This window comes from Perognathus longimembris, chromosome 25, assembly GCF_023159225.1.
Source record: "Perognathus longimembris pacificus isolate PPM17 chromosome 25, ASM2315922v1, whole genome shotgun sequence".
NCBI classification, from domain to species: Eukaryota; Metazoa; Chordata; class Mammalia; order Rodentia; family Heteromyidae; genus Perognathus; species Perognathus longimembris.
The window spans coordinates 7,065,891-7,084,612 of record NC_063185.1 but is presented as its reverse complement, the minus strand read 5'-3'; the positions used below and the strand labels follow the sequence as shown (position 1 = coordinate 7,084,612).

At 45.5% G+C, this 18,722-nt stretch overlaps 2 protein-coding genes across 3 annotated transcripts in view; one reads left to right on the top strand and one right to left on the bottom strand.

Annotated features, from left to right (window-relative positions):
* LOC125341976 (3'-5' RNA helicase YTHDC2) overlaps positions 1-2,809 on the bottom strand; it is a 49,444-nt gene extending 46,635 nt beyond the window's left edge. For both annotated transcript variants that reach the window (XM_048334114.1, XM_048334113.1), the window contains exons 1-2: positions 2,425-2,809; positions 913-1,003 (exon numbers count right to left, since the gene is read on the bottom strand). In XM_048334114.1, the coding sequence (XP_048190071.1) occupies positions 913-1,003; positions 2,425-2,602 (269 nt within the window). In that variant the 5' untranslated portion in view covers positions 2,603-2,809. The remainder of the gene's footprint in view (positions 1-912; positions 1,004-2,424) is intronic.
* Positions 2,810-3,363: 554 nt separating this feature from the next.
* Positions 3,364-18,722, top strand: part of Mcc (MCC regulator of WNT signaling pathway) — a 176,460-nt gene continuing 161,101 nt past the window's right edge. Inside the window, 2 exon segments of the mRNA XM_048334357.1 lie at positions 3,364-3,397; positions 11,563-11,691. Coding sequence (XP_048190314.1) covers positions 3,390-3,397; positions 11,563-11,691 — 137 coding nt within the window. The 5' untranslated portion in view covers positions 3,364-3,389.

Here is an 18,722-nt window from a genome sequence, read left to right as displayed (position 1 = left end):
GTCAGTTTCAGTCAGTACTCTAGATATTCATATGCAAGACATTCTATATTATCTTATAATCCACATGTTTTTATCAAAAACAAAAATAATGTACTCTATCAACTTCAACTTTTAAACTATCTTTTTCTTACATTTTAAAAATCTCACCTTCAAGGAGTTCAGAGTATGACTCCAAGATGCACCACTCTACCCATTAGGACTGTTTTGAACTAAAGGCAAATGTGAAAAAGCAGACAGAGAAAGAGCACTCAGTCCTACTGCTTCTGGTCAAAACAGCAGGCTGACTCTTAATCACAGAGACAACTGCTAGTCAAACCCCAAGGCACCAGAGAAGCCTGCAAGGCAAATCTTGTTAAAACCTCCTTTATCTTCTAGCAGTCCAACCCAGCAATTACAAACTCCAAGCCCTTTTCATTTGTTGTCACTGTTTTACAAACTTTACTGGGCAAGAGAAGATGCTATGTAAGACCTAAAGTTGAATTTATCTTCACTGGGCTCCCTCAGCATATGTGCAATGCACCTTTTAACAAACTTCTTTTTCTCTAGTTAATCTGTCTTGTATCAGTCTAAGTCGCGGAAATTGTACTTCATTCTCCTCCCCTTCCCTAGAAAGAAGAGGTGAAAGAGAAAAAGGAAATAGCTGAACTTGGTAACGAGCTGAGTTTATCTACACTCACTATAATGTAAAATGCAGAGCTAAGAGGGGAATAACTAAATGTAGTAAGACATGTGTATCCTTCTCTTGGTAAATAATCTTCCTGTAAGGGTGAGTGTGGTGGTGTACACCTGTAATGCACCAGGAGGCTGGAGCAGGCAGATTGCAAGTTCCAGTCCAGTACGTGCCATTCAGGCAGACCCAGTCTCTAAAACAAAACAAGGAAAATTTATTTTTAAAAAGAGTTATCAGCTTACCCTTTACTCTTAGAGACCAAACCAAGAGACTGACTCAATCGATGAATAAAGGCTCTTTCAGTACTAGTCAAAGAAGAGGGAAATTCCATTTCTACACAGAAAAAAAGAGTAATATCATTAGTGAACAATTGTCTTGCAAGTAAAGCAAATATAAACACAAAATATAAACCCTATATAAGAAATGTTATTACATCTTGTGTGAAAAGTAAACATTAATTTAATAACTACCAACTGAGTTAATTTTTAAATATATTAAACCTAAAAAGGATTCTAATTTCACCAAAGATTACTCTTCTCAAGTAAATACTCTTAGTACTTACTTGCATAACAAAACATTTATTTTTTTTGATATACTGTAAAATCTCAACATGAACCATACTGTCTTAGCTATCAAACTATACAAAATTCCAATTTCTTTTTTTTTAGGGGGGGGGAAATTAGGGCTTGAACTCAGGGTCCAAAGGCTCTCCCTTAGGTCCCCTCCCCCTCCAAGGCATTCTACCCCCTGAAACCACAGCTCCATTACCAGCTTTTCGTTGGTTAATTGGAAATAAGCATCCCATAGACTTTTTTAAAAAAAACTCAGGCAGGTTTCAAACCACAATCCTGATCTCAACTTTCTGAGTAGCTGGAATTTCAGGCACAAGACATGAGCACCCAGCTCAGGATTCCTATTTCAGACTGGAGATGTTATATATGGCTGAGACTTCCACTGTTTTTGGAGGTTAAGTTCACAATGGCTGGGCCCAGGTCTTTACCCTTGGGGACTATCAACCTGCCCAGCAAAGAGTCTCCCCCTGAACAGCAAATCCGAAGGAGCAATCACCCAGTAGCGTTGTGCAGATACCCTACCCGGATCAACTTCAAGTCCTGCATTCAGGCGAGCTGGGGGCAAACACACTTGTCGCCTTAGCTAGTGGGAAACCCGTTTTTTCCAGGACCAGATCAACTTGGGTCCTGCATGATGCCACTGAGGACAAGGAGATTTGTGGACTTAGGAGGTATGGAACCCGTTTCCAGGGCCAGATCAACTTCGATCCTGCACGATGCCACTCGGGACAAATAGACTTGTGGATTTAGGAGGTGTGGAACCCGCATCCTGGACCACAACAAGTCTAGTTTGGCTAAGTGTCCGGCGCGGTGTATACAGGACCCAACACAGCATCGGATAATCTCCAGTGCACTCACCTGTTTGATTCTCTCCCTCCTCCCCGCCCCCCGCCGCCTCCTCCCTCTGCGTTTACAGCTTAAAGGTATCTCAAGTGAGGCTACACTGGCGCTTTATTTGTTTTATTTTGGGTAAGGACTTCCCAAGGCCTGCAAGACGCTGGGTTGCTGCAGGGAGGCCGGGGACCGGGCACCTTCCGACTCTGACAGCCCGGCCCCGGGCTCGGCGGCCCCCCCCCGGGCTCGGCGGCCCCCCCCGTCCCGTCCCGCCTGTCCGTCCCCCACCCCCCACCCAACACCACCGCGGTGTCCCGGCCCTGGCGGGGGTCCCGCTGCGAACCCCACCTCGCTGGTCCCCATATCGGAAGCGCTCCAGGGCGATGTTCACGGCGATCTTCACCTCCTCGTCGATACGAATGTCCTTGAGTCCCTTGGCCCGGCCGCCGCCCCCGGGACCCCCCGACGCCGGGCCGCCCGCGCCCGGGGCCGGCGGCCGCGGGGAGACGCTGCTGGGCCTCGACATGGCCCTGAGGAGATGCTCGCCCCGCGCTGACGCCGCCAGGCCTGCGGTGGGAGGTCGGGTACCGGGGCAGAGACAGGGAACCGGGCGCCTCAGGCGGGCGGCTCGGCGGGGCAAAGGCCGCTGCCGGTCGGCGTCACCAAACAGCCTTCCCTCGGCTCACCAGCCGCGATAGACGGCGGGCAGCGCGCCACAGGAGTAGCCCCGGCAAGGCCCGGAGTGCGCGTGCGTAGAGACGTCCGCGGCGGAGGGGAGGGGAGGGGAGGGGAGAAACGTCGGCGCCGTGACGTCAGCACGTCGGTCGCGTCCGGCTCATGCTGGGCTGCGCCTGGCTGCTCACCGGATTTCTTCTCCTCTGAGGCGGCTCTTCGGGTTCACCGCGCAGCCGGTTGCTCAGGTGTAACTCTCATTCTTTCCTTCAGCTTTCCCTGCGTCTACCTCCTTCTTTCCAAACGGGATCCCGCGAGGCGCCCGGCACCGGTGCCCGGCGCGCTGTGCGTGGGGAGCCACACGGCCCGGCTTCCCGCCTTCGCCTCGCGGCCTGGCGTGCCGGGAGGGCGAGCCTAGCCGTCCTGCCCCGCACACAGCTAGCTGTCAGTCCGTTTCCCCTTCAGAGAGACGGCGTGTGACTTTATTTCCCCTCTGCTGTATAGCTAGCTGCCCCCCGGGCAACATTCGCGTGGTGAATGTTTTTATTCTGTATCTGACATTTCCAGATTTCACCGACGGACACGACTGCCTGTTATCTAGCAACCCAGATAAATGACTCTGACAGACCCAAATCGAGTAAATGCCCAGGTGGTGGTTCTGAGTGAAAACTCAAATAGGTTGGGAGCAGTAGGGACCCTTAGCTAGGGTGGGTAGGGAAGCTAATGGGAACCCCACTGAGAGGTCTGGGGTTTCCCCCTAATATCTAATCTCAACCTCCCTGACTCCTGGAGATCTAGTCTTCCCCAAAGAGCAACTGAAGCGATTTTGTTTAATACGTGTGTGTGTGTGTGTGTGTATGACTGGGAGCGTAACTTACAGGGAGAGTGCTTGCCTAGCATGCACGAAACCCTGTGTTCGATTACTCAGCACCACATAAACAAAAAGCTGGAAGTGGTGCTGTGGCTCAACCGGTAGAGTGCTAGCCTTGAGCAAACTGAAGCCAGAGACAGTGCTCAGGCCCTGAGTCCAAGCCCCAGGACTGGAAATAAATGCACACACACAGACACAGATGAGCCAGACCGAGAGGTAAACTGTCGGGACTTGTAACGTGTGAAGCTCCGAGTTAAAACCAACACAAACACGTATGCACAAATTAATAAAATGTTATTCCCATGAATCAAATTTTCTTAAAAATGTGAGCCAGATAGGATCACACCACAGAAAGCTTTCCAGTTACTATGTCCTGCAACGAAACCCCTATATTCTCCCAAGACAGAATCTTTGTGCTGTGGCCTCTGCCATCCATACTCTCAACCTCACTCTGAGTAGAAATACTGGGGTTTGCTTATTAGTTTGTTTGGGGGTTTGTTTCATTTTGTTTTTCCTTTCCACTGCACACATCAAGCTTTTTGTCATCCATAGAGCTGCCCACTTGGATAGCTTTCTTCTACACAAGGCATTCTTCTCCCAAAACTTCACAGGGGATCCGGGCAGGAGGGTCATCATCTAAAGCAGAACTCATCCCTTCCCTAGACATGCTCTTGTAAATCAGTTAGCATTTGCCAGTTAGCACTTGGCACTTTCCAAAAGGTATTTGTGTGTGTGTGTGTATGCATGCACACATGCGCTCGCTCACTGATGCTGGAACTCAGGGCCTCTCACTCTTGGTTTTGTTTGGTTGGCTGGTTTTTGCCTAAGGCTGGCACTCTGCCACTTGAGCCACACATCTATTTCTGACTTTTTGCTGTTTAATTGGAGATAAGAGTTTCTCAGTCTTCCACCCAGGGTGGCTTTGATCAGATCTCAACCTCTGGATAGCTAGGATTACAGGCACCAGCCACCAGCACCCAGCTTTATTTGCTTCCTAGACATAAGCTTCTTAGCAACAAGGGCCTTGTATACCTTGTCACTGTGTTGTGTGCACATGATAAGTATTTTAGAATCTTATCTAGAATTAGAAAGCGGAAGTACGGTTTAAATGGTAGAGCCCTCAGCCTTAAGCAAAAGTGCCAAGCAAGAGTGGTGGGCCCTGAGTTCAAGTCCCAGTTCTAGCACAAAAAATTAAAATTAGAAGAAATATATATATATGTTTTAATATAGCCTAGGGTTAGAAATTTTCATCTCTGCCCTCAGAGATCTTAATGCATCATTCTGCTCCATCTCCCCATCTGTACCAGAGACTGTCTGGACAAGTGGAAATCTGGTCATGGCTAACATGAGTAACTAGCTTTCTGGCTAAATCACACTAATTTCCAGAATATGAATTGCAAACTTTATAAGAAATCAAAAAATGGACCACAGAAAACACTCTCCTCCTTCCCTGAAGCAGAACAGATGACAGAACCCCTGCACACCTAAAAGAATTGGAATTCTCAACTCATCTTCAGCTACAGAGCTTCTTTAAACCCCATCATGTTAGTCCGTTTTTTAAATGCTTGGCAAAAGTCACAGGATTACAAATAATGATACAGTAGACATTTAACCCATAAAACAAGTACTCAGGGGGTGGGGGGTTGCAGGTAATCAGGAAGATTGCAATTAAATGCCAGCACAGCAAATAGCCAGACTCCTCATCTCAACCAACAAGCCAAATGTAGCTGTATGTGCCTGCAATTCCAGCTACACAAAAAGCACAGGTAGGAAGATCATGGTCTGAGTCCAACTGTAAACCACAAACAAGAGATGCTATCTAGAAAAGAAAGCAAAAAAGCATTGGGAGAATGGCTCAACTGGCAGAACACTGCTTAGAAAGTGCAAGGCCCTGAGTTCAAAACCCCAGCAATAGCCAAAAAAAAAAAAAATCAGAGCTGGGAATATGGCCTAGTGGTAGAGTGCTTGCCTCGTATACATGAAGCCCCGGGTTCAATTCCTCAGCGCCATGTTTATAGAAAAAGCCAGAAGGGGCACTGTGGCTCAAGTGGCAGAATGCTAGCCTTGAACAAAAAGAAGCCAGGGACAATGCTCAGGCCCTGAGTTCAAACCCCAGGACTGGCAAAAAAAAAAAAAAAAAATCACATTTTGACCTGCGGCCGTTCATGGAATGAGTTATGACATTCTATGAGGTCTTGCGGAATTGTCTGTCATCCCTGCAGCCTTGGAAGGGGACAGTCCTGGTCTGACCATCAAGACCTACCTGCCCAACATGTGGGTGTTGATGTGGCACAATCCAGGCTCCTGAAGTTAGGGACACAAAATGAACCCACATTTCTAGGCATGGCCACCTCCATTCCTTCAAGCCCCAGGAAAAAAATCAAGGGGCTTGGGACCTCAAGGCAGTTACTTCTCCTTGATCCTGCCCACCCTCTCCCTTTGATGTACACTTTTGTTTTGTCTTTACTTGGCATCAGCAAACCTGCTCCCACTCATGTCTCCTCTCTGTCTATCCTTGACTTCTTTCTAGAACCTTCTAGCCCCTCTGACCTGGTAACAGCTAGAACTGCCATATATCACTTCCAGACTTGATCTCTGAAACATTTCCTTAGTCCTCCATCCTCTGCTTTTCCTGGTCTGGTATGTCTTGGCAAGTGGTGCTCAGTATGGTACAAAGCCGTGGAGAATTCCTGGTGCCTAAGGATCCAGAACTGGCAGACACAGACACCGGGTCATGGGCTTTGAAGTTCTTAGCCCGTCATAGAGCAACTGGATAGAAGAGTTCTGCTTTCCTAAATGACAGTTGAGTTTCTTCACCAGCCTGCTTTGAATTGTGTTAGGTAAGAAATAATCCTTGGGCTGGGTGCCAGTGGCTCACACCTGTAATCCCAGCTACCCCAGAGGCTGAAATCTGAGAATCAAGTTCAAACCCAACCAGGCAGCAAAGTCCATGAGACTCTTATCTCCAATTAAACCACCTAAAAATTGGAAGTAGAGCTGTGGCTCAGAGTGGTAGAGTACCAGCTTTGAGCATAAAAAGCTCAGGGGCAGCACTCAGGCCCTGAGTTCAAGACCCATGACTGACAGAAAAAAAATAATAATCTTTAGCTGGAGGAAGCCACCAAGATTTTTGGGAGATGTTTCAACAACTTGATTGTTCCTCTAATGGCTGGTTAGAGACTCTCACTTCCTGAATTCACATCCTGTACACCCTCCCACATGAACTCTGCCCTTTGCACATGTACTTTGCTTTGGCTATTAGGCCATCAGCAAATATAACATAATCAGAAGCTTGAAAGGTATGTATGCATGGGAGTTCACCCCCTCTTAGTAATGGGAACTCTTCCACCAAGTGAACATTCTTACGTTAGCCTGCTGAAGATGAGGCCCAGCCAGCAGCAGGCACCTGTGTTAGATAAGTACAAGAAACCATATTGGAAAGCCAAGCTTCAACTCAGCTGCCAAGTAAGACACCTACAACACCCCAACAACTGCCCGTGCAATACACGAGTCAATAAAATATATAGTACACTAGCACAGTAAGTTTTAGTTTCATCTGTTCCATAGCAACATAGCAACAGATAACTAATACACACAGCTTATTCTAACTAACATATTGGGATAGAGATAAGGCTGATCTTTCCCAGAAGGGTATGGACTGGGAGATGTGGCCTCAACAGGTCCAGTTCCTGCCCAGCTACCCGAGGACTAGGGAATGTCAACGTTTTGATTTGCTTACACATTTCTTGTGACATGCCAGCATGTCACAACATAGTGAAATTGGCCTGCTGAAGTAATATACTCCTAAACTATGACCCCATATGCTTTTATTATTCTATGATAAATATTCATTTTCACCCTTTGCTTCCTCACCACTCCCATTTTCCACCCCTTTGTCCCTTTGTCACTTGTTCAGCTGGGTCACTTCAGGACTCTTATTTCAAGGAAGGAATACTGTCAGGTTGGTTTCAGCTTCCTAAAAGTTGAGAAAAGAAGGAATCAAACATTATTTTTTTTCTTTTGTGTATGTGTGTGTGTGTGCGTGCGTGCGCGCATGTCCTGGGGCTTGAACTCAGGACCTGTGTGCCATCCCTGACCTTTTTGGGCTCAAATGTAGTGCCCTACTGCTTGAATCACAGCACCACTTCTGGCTCTTTTGGTATTTAGTTGGAGATGAGAATCTCAAGGACTTTCCTGCCCAGGTGGGCTTCAAACCTTGATCCTCAGATTTTAGCCTCCTGAGTAGCTACAATGACAGGCATGAGCCACTGGTGCCCGGCAATAGTCACAAGCTTACACACTAGTGAGTGACTAAAAAGGACTCTCATCCCCTTGCTCCTATGAGGGAGAAGAAAATTAAAACCCCAGAAGGCCTGGGAGCCCCTAAACTACCACCATAGATTCCAGCAACCGATGGAATCTGTGTACCACTGCTATGATCTGAACATGGCCTGCTCCCCACAAAATTCATATTGAAGTTTAATCTTTACTGTGAGGCATTAGGATAGAGATTAAATCCAGCTGTGGCTTCCAGAGGGCGGGGTCTTTAAGAAGTGATCGGGATTATGTAAAGTCATTAGCGTACAGCCTCTATGATTTAATACTGGGGGGGGGGGGGCGGAGAACATACAGATGCCTTCCCTGCCTCCTGCCATGTGATGCCCTGCTCTCCTGTTTTGCCTGCCACTAGGAATGCCACAGCTAAATGTGGACCCCTTGACTTTGGACCAGAAATGTGAGCCAAGAGAAACTTGTTTTCTTTAGAACCTGTCCAGCCTGTGGTCTTGTGTTATCAAAAAAAAAAAAAATAGACTCAGCAATCTGCTTTCCTAAACACAGCCCCAGAATGACCCAGGGTCTAAAATTGGCAGGCATTGACACCAGATCCGAAGGACTCTTGCAGGTTGATTGCCAGGATCAGAAACCCCTTCTCACATGTCCTAGTGCTTTGAGACCCTAGCATTCCTCTAGAACTTAGAGGTATAAAACCTGGGCAAGAAGTAGGGGTTTGTTGGGCAAAGCGGCTCATGCCCATAATCCTAGCTACTCAGGAGGCTGAGATCTAAGGATCAGGATTTGAAACCAGCCTAGGCAGACAAATCTGAGAGACTCAAAGTAACCACCAAAAAGTCAAAGTGGAGCTGTGGCTCAAGTGGTAGAGCACTAGCTTTGGGCAAAAATAAAAGCTCAAGGACAAGGTCTAGGCCTCTGAGTTCAAGCCCCAGGATTAGCACAAAAGAGAGGGAGGGAGGGAGGGAGAAAGGGAAGAAAAAGAAAAAGAGAAAGCTAGCGAGCGGGACGAATTCACTTAATTTAGATTAAATGAAGTTTACAGAAAAATCAAGTTCTGATTTACTTGAATCTGTGGAATGAGATTTTCTCAATTACCCAGGGCTTAAGTAATTGTAAAATTACTTCATCTGCACAGTCTGATCCATATATAATGATGAACATGACAAAAAACATATCTTGGCTGGGAATGTGGCTTAGTGGTAGAGTGCTTACCTACCATGCATGAGGCCCTAGGTTCAATCCCTAAGTATCACATACAAAAAATAAACTTAAAAGGAAATATTGTTTAAAACAAAAACGCGTATCTTGCTATGGTCACTGTGGATTATCTACCTACCTGTTTGCATAGCAGTCAACTTGAAGTATATATTATAGGTTTGGCCACAAGGTGGTATCAGAAAGCTATCTTCTGCTTGTCGTTTAGTTCCTTAACGGCATGAATTTTAACATTCAGTTTCCTGAATTGTTGTAGTAACAGCTGAATGTATAGCAAAACCTGAGATAACTGCCACCGAGTTCATGTGAAGTGACACTTATACTCAAACATCATAAAAAATAGAGCAACAGAATACTATCAACTCATTTATATTATTCCTCTTTTTTTAAATCCATTATCATGCCATGGGACATGCCAATAATTGTGCAAAGCATCAAACACTAGTATGTTCCAAACCCATATATATATACATATATATACACAGACATCACCTTTAAATCTTCAATTTTAGAATTGAGACATGCTACCGGCTAGAGAGCCACAGTTACTTTGACATTAGGGTCTCACTTCTTTCCCAGACATGCTCCTGGATCGTGATCTGCCTATTCAAGGCTTCCCATTGTTGCCAGGCTCACACGTGTGCCAACACATCCAGCTTGACTTCTGTTGATATGGAATCTTATGAATAATTTTTGCCTGGGAAGGCCTTGAACCCAGATCTCCCAATCTCAGCCTCTTGTGTGGCAAAGGATGACAAGAGGGCACTGCACCCAGCTGTACACTGAGACAGGGCTCTTGTGAATTTTTCTGTCTGGGCTGGCCTTGAACCATAATTCTCCCCAATCAGCTCCCAAGGAGCTAAGATTGTAAGTGTGAACCACTGACTGGCACCTGGCTGGGTTCTTTTTCTTTTTAAAAGCTATATAGGGCTTGTTAGCTAAATAGAATTTTAGAAAGTTCTTAGAGAGACAGAAAGGTCCCTTCAGGAAGTTCCACTACCTTGTTGAAATGGATCAATATGATAGCCAGCACCATCCACAGAAGTCAAGCTCAACAACAATTCATATAGAAATAAAAGCTAGCGCAGTGCTCCCTGAGGGAGGAAAGATGGTTAGAGATAACTCATTGCCAGTTAACCTGGAGACATGACTTCCGTGCTTCATTTGACAAATTAACTCATAACACTGAAAGGAAAGGGCCTATCTAGTTAAAGATTATATTAGTCAGCCTATGCTGCCATAACAAATACTAGGTGGTTTGGGTAACAGATTTTATCTTCTATAGTTCTGGAGACTGAAAAGCCCATGATCAAAGTCCTGTAGAATTTCATTTCCATATTGGACTCCCTGGCATATAGATGGCTTCCCATAGCCAGTAGGTGTGGAAGACATGTCTCCACATTAACCAATCAGTACTTGGTTTGGCCTTTTCTCATTGGACAACAGTGTCTTTGCTTGCTGCATGTTCAGAAAACCTGCTTGCTCATATCTCCTCTTAAGTGTGTACTACTCCTGAGCCCCTCACCCTCACAAATGCTTGGAACCCAAAGTATTTTCCAAAGGCTCAGTCTCAAAATACCACCACAAAAGTGGAGGGATCAACCTAGGAACGGAGAGGAACTCAAACATTCACTTTATTTCCAACCTGTAAGGATCAAAGTTGTGCTAAAATTCATTTGCATGCCATTTTACTTAAGTCTCCTCAAACTATCCTCTAATCTCATCTTTTTCCCTTTCCTGTACTGACTGGTCTGTCACCCAGGTTAGTGGGGTATGAGAAATAGACTGGATTCATACCAGTGCCTTCATACTTATCTTCAGCTACTTCCTGTCTGGTCCCTAATAGCTAGTGCATGGACTGTATCAGAAAATTTTGTTTTTGTTTTGTTTTTTGCTAGTCCTGGGGCTTGACAGGGCCTGAGCACTGTCCCTGGCTGGCTTCTTTTTGCTCAAGGCTAGCACTCTACCACTTGAGCCACAGTGCCACTTCCAGCTTTTTCTATATATGTGGTGCTGAGGTATCAAACCCAGGGCTTCATGTATACGAAGTGAGCACTTTACCAGTAGGCCATATTCCCAGCCCTGTATCAGAAAATTTTAAAGCAGTGCTACGGACTAAATAGTCTTCCAAATGCATTTCCATTTTATTTATTTATTTTTCTCCCTAGTGGGACTTGAACTCTGGGCCTGATGCTGTCCTTGAACTCTTCTACTCAAAGCTAGTGTTGTACCACTTTGAACCACAGCTCCACTTTTGGTTTTCTGGTGGTTGATTAGAGATAAGTCTCATGGACTTTCCTGCCCAAGCTGGCTTCAAACCACGATCTGCAGATTGTTTCCAAATTATAAAGAAATAAATATTTCTAGTGTAATATCAGGAAACATGGTAGCTCCTGATAATTTTGCAAACCTGATTTGTGTCTTATTATACCCAGAATCTTCACACAGAAGTGGCCACTACTTTCTCAGCCTATGGGACCTGATTATGGGCTTTTCGATGTAAATCGTCAGACAACACACACAGAGGACAGCTCTGCCTTGCTAGCAATTCTCCAATGGAATGAGTAAGTGAAATTTTAATTATGGGAAATAAATCATGGAGTTCCAGGACTAGAAAGGACTTTGGAATAAACCCAATCCTTTTTACACGAGTCAATGAGAGTATAGCTTAAGTGGGTGGATTGCCCAATATTGCACATTTACCTGAACACCCAAGACAAGAATAGTGTTCTACCACATCTTTTCACTTCATTGCTTGACATCAAGATCAGTTGCTGGCAGCACAATCTCAGTATGGATTTGTTAACAAGGAGACTGTGCAGGCCATTTCATCAGCAAGCCTTTGGTTTCTTAGCCCTAAACAAGCAATTCTACACATGTCATGCTGACTGGTTTGTGGTTTTCCTGTTAAAGCAATGCACATGCATTGAATCGCTAGCTCTCACCACTGCACCGCTTCTGTTCATAAACACAAGCTCAGACAATCTCCTCATAAATAGGGCTGCATTTCTTCCTTAGTCATCAACACACTAATGAAATAACAAGCAACCCAAAGCTACCACCTCCATCACTTAGATACCTTTTGATTGATCAACGTGGTTATGGTAGACATGACTATGTGACTAAGGTACAGCTGACAATGGGACTGCAGTAGACATGCCCATGGAACCGTGGTAGATATGCCCGTGGGACTGCAGTTAATATGCCAATGAGATTATGGTAGATATTGCCCCATGTTGGTTTGAAGGAAGTAAGGAAGTATATTAAAACTGTTCTGAGACATTTGATTGTACTTAGAAAAAAATTCAAATCCAAAGTAAGCAAAATAGCATCATAAACCCCCATGATCCATCACAAAGCCACAACAGCCTACCATTTAGTGTGTGTGTGTGTGTGTGTGTGTGTGTGTGTGTGTTACTTGAACTCAGGGCCTAGTGCTTACTGGGCAGATGCTTTGTCTCAGCCCAATACTGCCACCTCTGATCCATTTGCACCTTGATATAGTTCCTACCCTTATTCAATTATGATGTTTCTTTGTGTGTGTTTGTCAGTCCTGGGGCTTGAATTCAGAACCCAGGTGCTGTCCCTGAACTGCTTTTTGCTCAAGGCTAGTGCTTCATCACGTGAGCCACAGCTCCATTACAGCTTTTTTAGTAGCTTAGTGGAGATTAGAGTCTCATGAACTTTCCTGTCTGGGATGGCTTCAAACCCCAATTCTCAGATCTCAGCCTCTTGAGTAGCTAGAATTTCAGGCATAAGCCAGCAGCCCCCAGCTAATATGTGATTCTTTTGAAGTAAAACAGTTCACATTGCATGTACGTTCATATAAGACTATTGTCGACATATTGTCTAATGTCGACATTACATTTAAAGCCCTAGGCGAATTTTCTTTCGCGTGGGCCACGTGGCTACTGTATATGTTCTTGGTACATTGTGTATTGTATATATGTCTACCTGACCTAGAGAAGAGAATGAAAAACAGGGTGTAAGATATCACAAGAAATGTACACACTGCCCTACTATGTAACTGTACCCATTTTGCACAACCCCTTGTCAAAAAATTTGTGTTTAATTAATAAATAAATTACAAAAAAAACAATTCACATTGCAATGCACACAATTTTTTAGCTGTATTATTTGGAAATAATATGCCTGTGAGACCACAATCCTATTACCCTTTTAGGCACATTTAAGATGAGTAAATATGTAGATGAGAATACACCTCATAACTCCTTAACTTTTCTCATTTTCAAATCGTAATGTATTGTTGCAGTCCCTCCTTGAGCCTGTCCTCCTCCCACTCACTAAAGCAAGATGGACCTCCTTCTCCCACTTCTCCTGACACAGCCTCTGCACGCTGACTTGAGTTCTATGGAGCTACTTAGATTTGAGGAACCATCAGAGATCGCCAGTAATCTTTCATTGCTTTCACTTATCTCAGATAAAAAGCTTGCTCTAATCAAGTTCCAGAAACAGGCTGTCTAACTCACTCTTGGCAACTTTTCCTGTTTAGGGAATTAAGTGAAGCAGGTTAGCCTTTGTTGACCCAGTCTGGGCACCCCCTGAGGCTAAGAAGAGAACAGAAGGTAGAGAAATGAAAAGTATACTTTCGGGATTACCCCAAGTGTGATGAATAGGAGGTGAATAAATAGAAAGCAGAGGAATAGAGCAATGAGAAATGCCTGAAGACATTACTGCTCTTGAGGCGGTGAAGAGTGTCAGGTAATCATTCTTTCTAGAAGCATCTTCCCCTAAAGCAAAATGTCTGTCAGGAAGATACAGAGTCAGACTTATACTCTTTCAGTTGTATCCCAGAAGAAAACAACGAGAAAGGTTATGAAATAATATGTAAGGATTCTAAATTAAATACATGTAGACATTCTTTGTTTTCTAGGGATTATTTAAGTCAACCAACCTCAAACACCTGTCAGATTGTTCCTAGCCAGAGCAGCAGCATAAGTTACTAGAAAGCCAGTAAGAAAGTACTGATTTGCAAAACCATGGACACACTCAGCCCACCCTAAATACCCTTTGTGGTGATTGCCACACCCTTTCCCTGAAAGAAGAAATGCTGGTACATACAATAGGTATCCTGTATGCAAATCAATACCAGGCCTCTGTCCAGAGATCTGAATCTCAATGCTATATGGATAATTCTATTTCTAGGTATGAACCCAGGAAGAATAGAGAGCATTTAAAAAGAGAGGATCAAGTGATATTTGACACTCAACCAAAAGGATCCACCTGGATCCAAGTTTGTAATAAAAATATAATAGCTAACCAAGCCCCGGTGGTTCACACGCATAACCCTAGCTACTCAAGAAGCTGGGATCTGAGAATCACAGGTCCAATCCAGCCAGGGCAGGAAAGTCTGTGAGACTCTTTTCTCTAGTAAGCTACTCAGAAAAAGCCAGAAGTGGCACTGTGGTTCAAGGGGTAGAGTACTAGCCTTAAGCAAAAAAGAAGCTCAGGGACGGCACCTAGGCTCTGAGTTCAAGCCCCAGGACTGGCTAAATAAATACAGAATGAACTAAGCTTCACTCATGCTAAGTATATAGGAAATGCATATAAATATTCTCATCATTAGTCTCTTTTGAGCACTATTTCTGATTGTGATACAGACTTGAAAAAAAATGAGTTAAGCTTTCATTTTTTGCGAGGGGGCTCAAACTCAGGGCCTTTTCCTTAGCTTTTTCCTCAAGGATGGCACTCTACCATCTGAGCCACAGCTCCACTTCCAACTTTTTGTGGCTCAGTTGGAGATAAAAGTCTCTCAGATTTGTCTACGTAGGCTGGATTTGAACTTCATTCTTTAGATCTCAGCCTCCTGAGTAGCTCGGATTACTCGTGGGAGCCACCAGCACCTGGCTGGAACAAGCTTTCTTCACCTCAATATCTTCTTTCCATCTGCAGTCTCACTTAATAATAAATAATACTCTGGGACAAGATAGAAGAGGAGTCAGATCACAATTAAATTATATGATCCTTCAAAATGCTTTCTAAGCTAAAAGAGCTCTGAAAGGCCAGTGTTACTTAGAGTGGGAAGCAAGGCTTTTGAGAGACATGGGGATTTAGCATGATTCAAAAAAGTACCCTAGAGTGAAAGGCAGGAAGAGGGCACCATGGACTCTGCTTGCCAACTCTTGCGAATAGTCTTAGCGTGGATAAATGGAATTTGGAAACCTTATCACCCACTAATCAACTATGCAAAGGGACTGTGGTTACTTTATTTATTGTAGCGGGTAACTTTAGACATATGAGATGCTATACATCTTATAATGTGTACAGTATATTTTGAAATGTACTACATAAATATGAAGGATAATTATAACCAAGAGAAATCAGAGATGAGGAATAAATAAGAACAGAGGTTAAGCTCTATATTCATCTTATATGTATATATAAAATCTTTAACATAACTGGTACAATTAGATTTATGGTTGTGGCTATTTGCTCTAATTCCAACTTCCAGCATCATATTTATCATCTTCTTATTCACATGGCATCTCTAGTTTCAATGTCTTACAAATATTATCTTCTCTCATAACCTTTTCAGCTGAAATATCATAGGCTTCATATCATCTCAGAAACAAATTCTCTTCTGGAAACTGGAACTTAGCTGTCCAGCCATTTCTGAGTTATCCAAGCACAAGAAAATGGTTAGAAAAATTGTCAAAATCCACTTTGGGTTTAGGGTTTAAATTTTAAAAGTTTAAATTCAAACTGCCAAAGCTATTGTGCGCTTTCTCTGATGACAGAAACAGTCCTTGCTTTGAAATATTATGGTGGATTGTGGTTTACTCTCTGTTTTCTGTGTATTTGGGATGTGGTTATAGAGAGTTCCATGGTTAGTGAATGCCTGTGAACCCAGCCATGGGGGAAGGGTGCATAGGAGGATTATGGTCTGAGCTGGCCTGAGCATAAATGAGAGACCTTATTTGAAAAATAACTGAAGTAAAGCTGGGTACTGGTGGCTCCTGCTTGTAATCCTAGCTACTCAGGAGGCTAAGATCTCAGGATTGTGGTTTGAAGCCAGCCCTGGCAGTCCATAAGATTCATATCTAAAATTAGTCACCAAGAAGCTGGAAGTGGTACTATTACTCAAGTGTTAGAGCAAATTTTATGCTATATAAACATGGACTTTTATCTTGGTTCTATTAAGGTAATAATATTTGGGATGCTGATAGAATTTTCAAACAAACATTATTGAGTAGAAATGCATTTTTTTCTAAGGTGCTATCCTATTCATTTAATGGTTGTAAATGCCCTAACCAGCCCCAAATACTAAAGTAAGAGTAAGTATATGGGTTGGAAGAGGACAGAGGCCCCTTCCTTTTGACCCAGTAGAAGGTCCCAAGGTATATGGACTTGTTTCAGCTATCTGGTGCTGGAACCAAAGATGGTAGCTTCAACAACAACAGTCTTTCTGTGATTATCATCCAAGCTATGAAGGGTTGGCTCGGCTCTCCCAGGCCTTTTTCCCCCCCTTTCCGGGTCTCTTATATAATGGCAACCTAGCATAGTCTTTCACTGGAAAGGCCCAAACATCTGGAGTCTGGAGCAGCTGGCAGTGTTTGGGCATCTCTTTTTGGCTTCACATGGTCTCTGCGTGGGTTCTCCCAGGTAGCAACTTCTGGGCAGCCAAACTTCTTTCAAAGCAGCTCAGAGCTTCAGTGGTTCATGTTCCAAGTAAGACAATCAAGTGGAACCTGCTACTCTCTCTGGCTACATCCCAGTCAGTCTTCATGGAGAAACAACAGACCTTACTTCTTGATGAGACAGGTATAGCCAAAAATTTGTGGAAATGTTTTCTTTTTTTATTGTATTTTTAAAAAATATTTTGCCTGTCCTGGGACTTGAACTCAGAGCCTGGGTGCTCTCCCTGAGCTTTTGTGCTCAAGACTAGTGCTCTATCTACTACTTGAGCCAAAAGCTCTGCTTCTGCCTTTTTTGGGTAGTTCACTGGAAATAAAGATCTCATGGACTTTCCTCCTGGACTAGCCCTGAACCTCAGTCCTCAGATCTCAACCTCCTGAGTAGCCAGGATTAGAGGTGTGAGTCTCTGGCACCTGGCTGTAGGCTGTAAACTGTTTTTAAATGGCCACAGGGCAGTTACTCAACCACAGATTGAGTCACTGTTGCCCTTGTTGTGATAGGCACTGCAGAAGGGCCGTGTCTGGTTAAATGGTTCCTGGCTCTGGAGTTAGCCGCCTGGGCTTGCCTCTACCCTGACACCTTGAGCCAGTCTCAGCACCTTCAATTTTCTTACCTGTGAATGGGGAAAGATAGGAGCTTATATTTATTGATCATTGGTAGGTGCCAGGCATTGCACTGCATTATCTATGCATCTCCTCCTACCCTAATGATGACACCCCCACTCCCCTGAGGTACTTATCTCCTTCTAAGCCCTTGGTGTTGGTAATGAAAGAGACATCCTCTGGGTCTGTAGTGTCAAGTTAAACCTGCTGTTACGTCCGCCTATGATGGGCTTACATCCACAGGGTCTGGCGGGGAGAGAGAATTTTCTCCAAGCCCCATGCCACATGAGGGAGAGGTGGGGAGGTTGTCCCCAGGACAGAGGGGAAGCCAAGTCAGGGCTGAGTGGGTCAGATCTTGGTGACAAGAGTCAAAATGTGGGCCTTGCGGGCTGGGGATATGGCCTAGAGGCAAGAGAGCTTGCCTCGTATACATGAGGCCCTGGGTTTGATTCCCCAGCACCACATATACAGAAAACGGCCAGAAGTGGCGCTGTGGCTCAAGTGGCAGAGTGCTAGCCTTGAGCAAAAGGAAGCCAGGGACAGTCTCAGGCCCTGAGTCTAAGGCCCAGGACGGGCCAAAAAAAAAAAAAAAAAAAAAAAAAAATGTGGGCCTTGCGTTGGGAGTCACCTGAGGAGCAGCGAGTGGCGACCCCAGCACCATTCTGGGGAGGGAATCACAGGACTTGGTACAATGGGGAGTTATTATTTCCTGGAAGGGTCTTCTCCACGGGGGCAGTCCCTCGCGGGGTGGGGGAACGCCCTTCCTCCACCACGATCGTCCCCGGGTGTCCCGGCCCCGGGTGGCGGCCACATGTGTGCCGCAGACACTCGGAGAGGGGTGGGTCCTCCTCTCGCGCCCCCGCCGCCACCCACGGCTCCCCGGCTCCACGAGCCGCTGTCCTTCCTCCTCGAGCCTCACGGTGCGCACCCTCCGCGGGCGATTCCCACCGCCCCAGCCCAGGAAAAACCCGGAGAGGTGGAGTGGCTCCCCGGGGCGCCGGCGCCCACTGGGCATGCTCGGTCGTCAGGCAGGTCCCGGGCGCAGAGCGGCTCCAGCTGCCGTGGCGTCCCGGTCCCCGGCCCCGGCCCCGGCCCCGGCCCGAGCCCGGAGCGGGCGCGTGATGGAGGCAGCCAGCGGGGACAGCGGCGACCGGTTCAGCACTGGCGGGGAGGAACAGGAGCAGCGCCTCTTCCAGACCCGCGACGGCGACGGCGAGGGGTACCTCAGCGGGTAGGCAAGGGCCAGGGGCTGGGTCCACCCGCCGCGCGCCCCGGGACCGCCCCTTCTCCCCCTCGGGTCCCGGGACCGTCCTCTGTCAACGCCGCGCGCCCCGGGA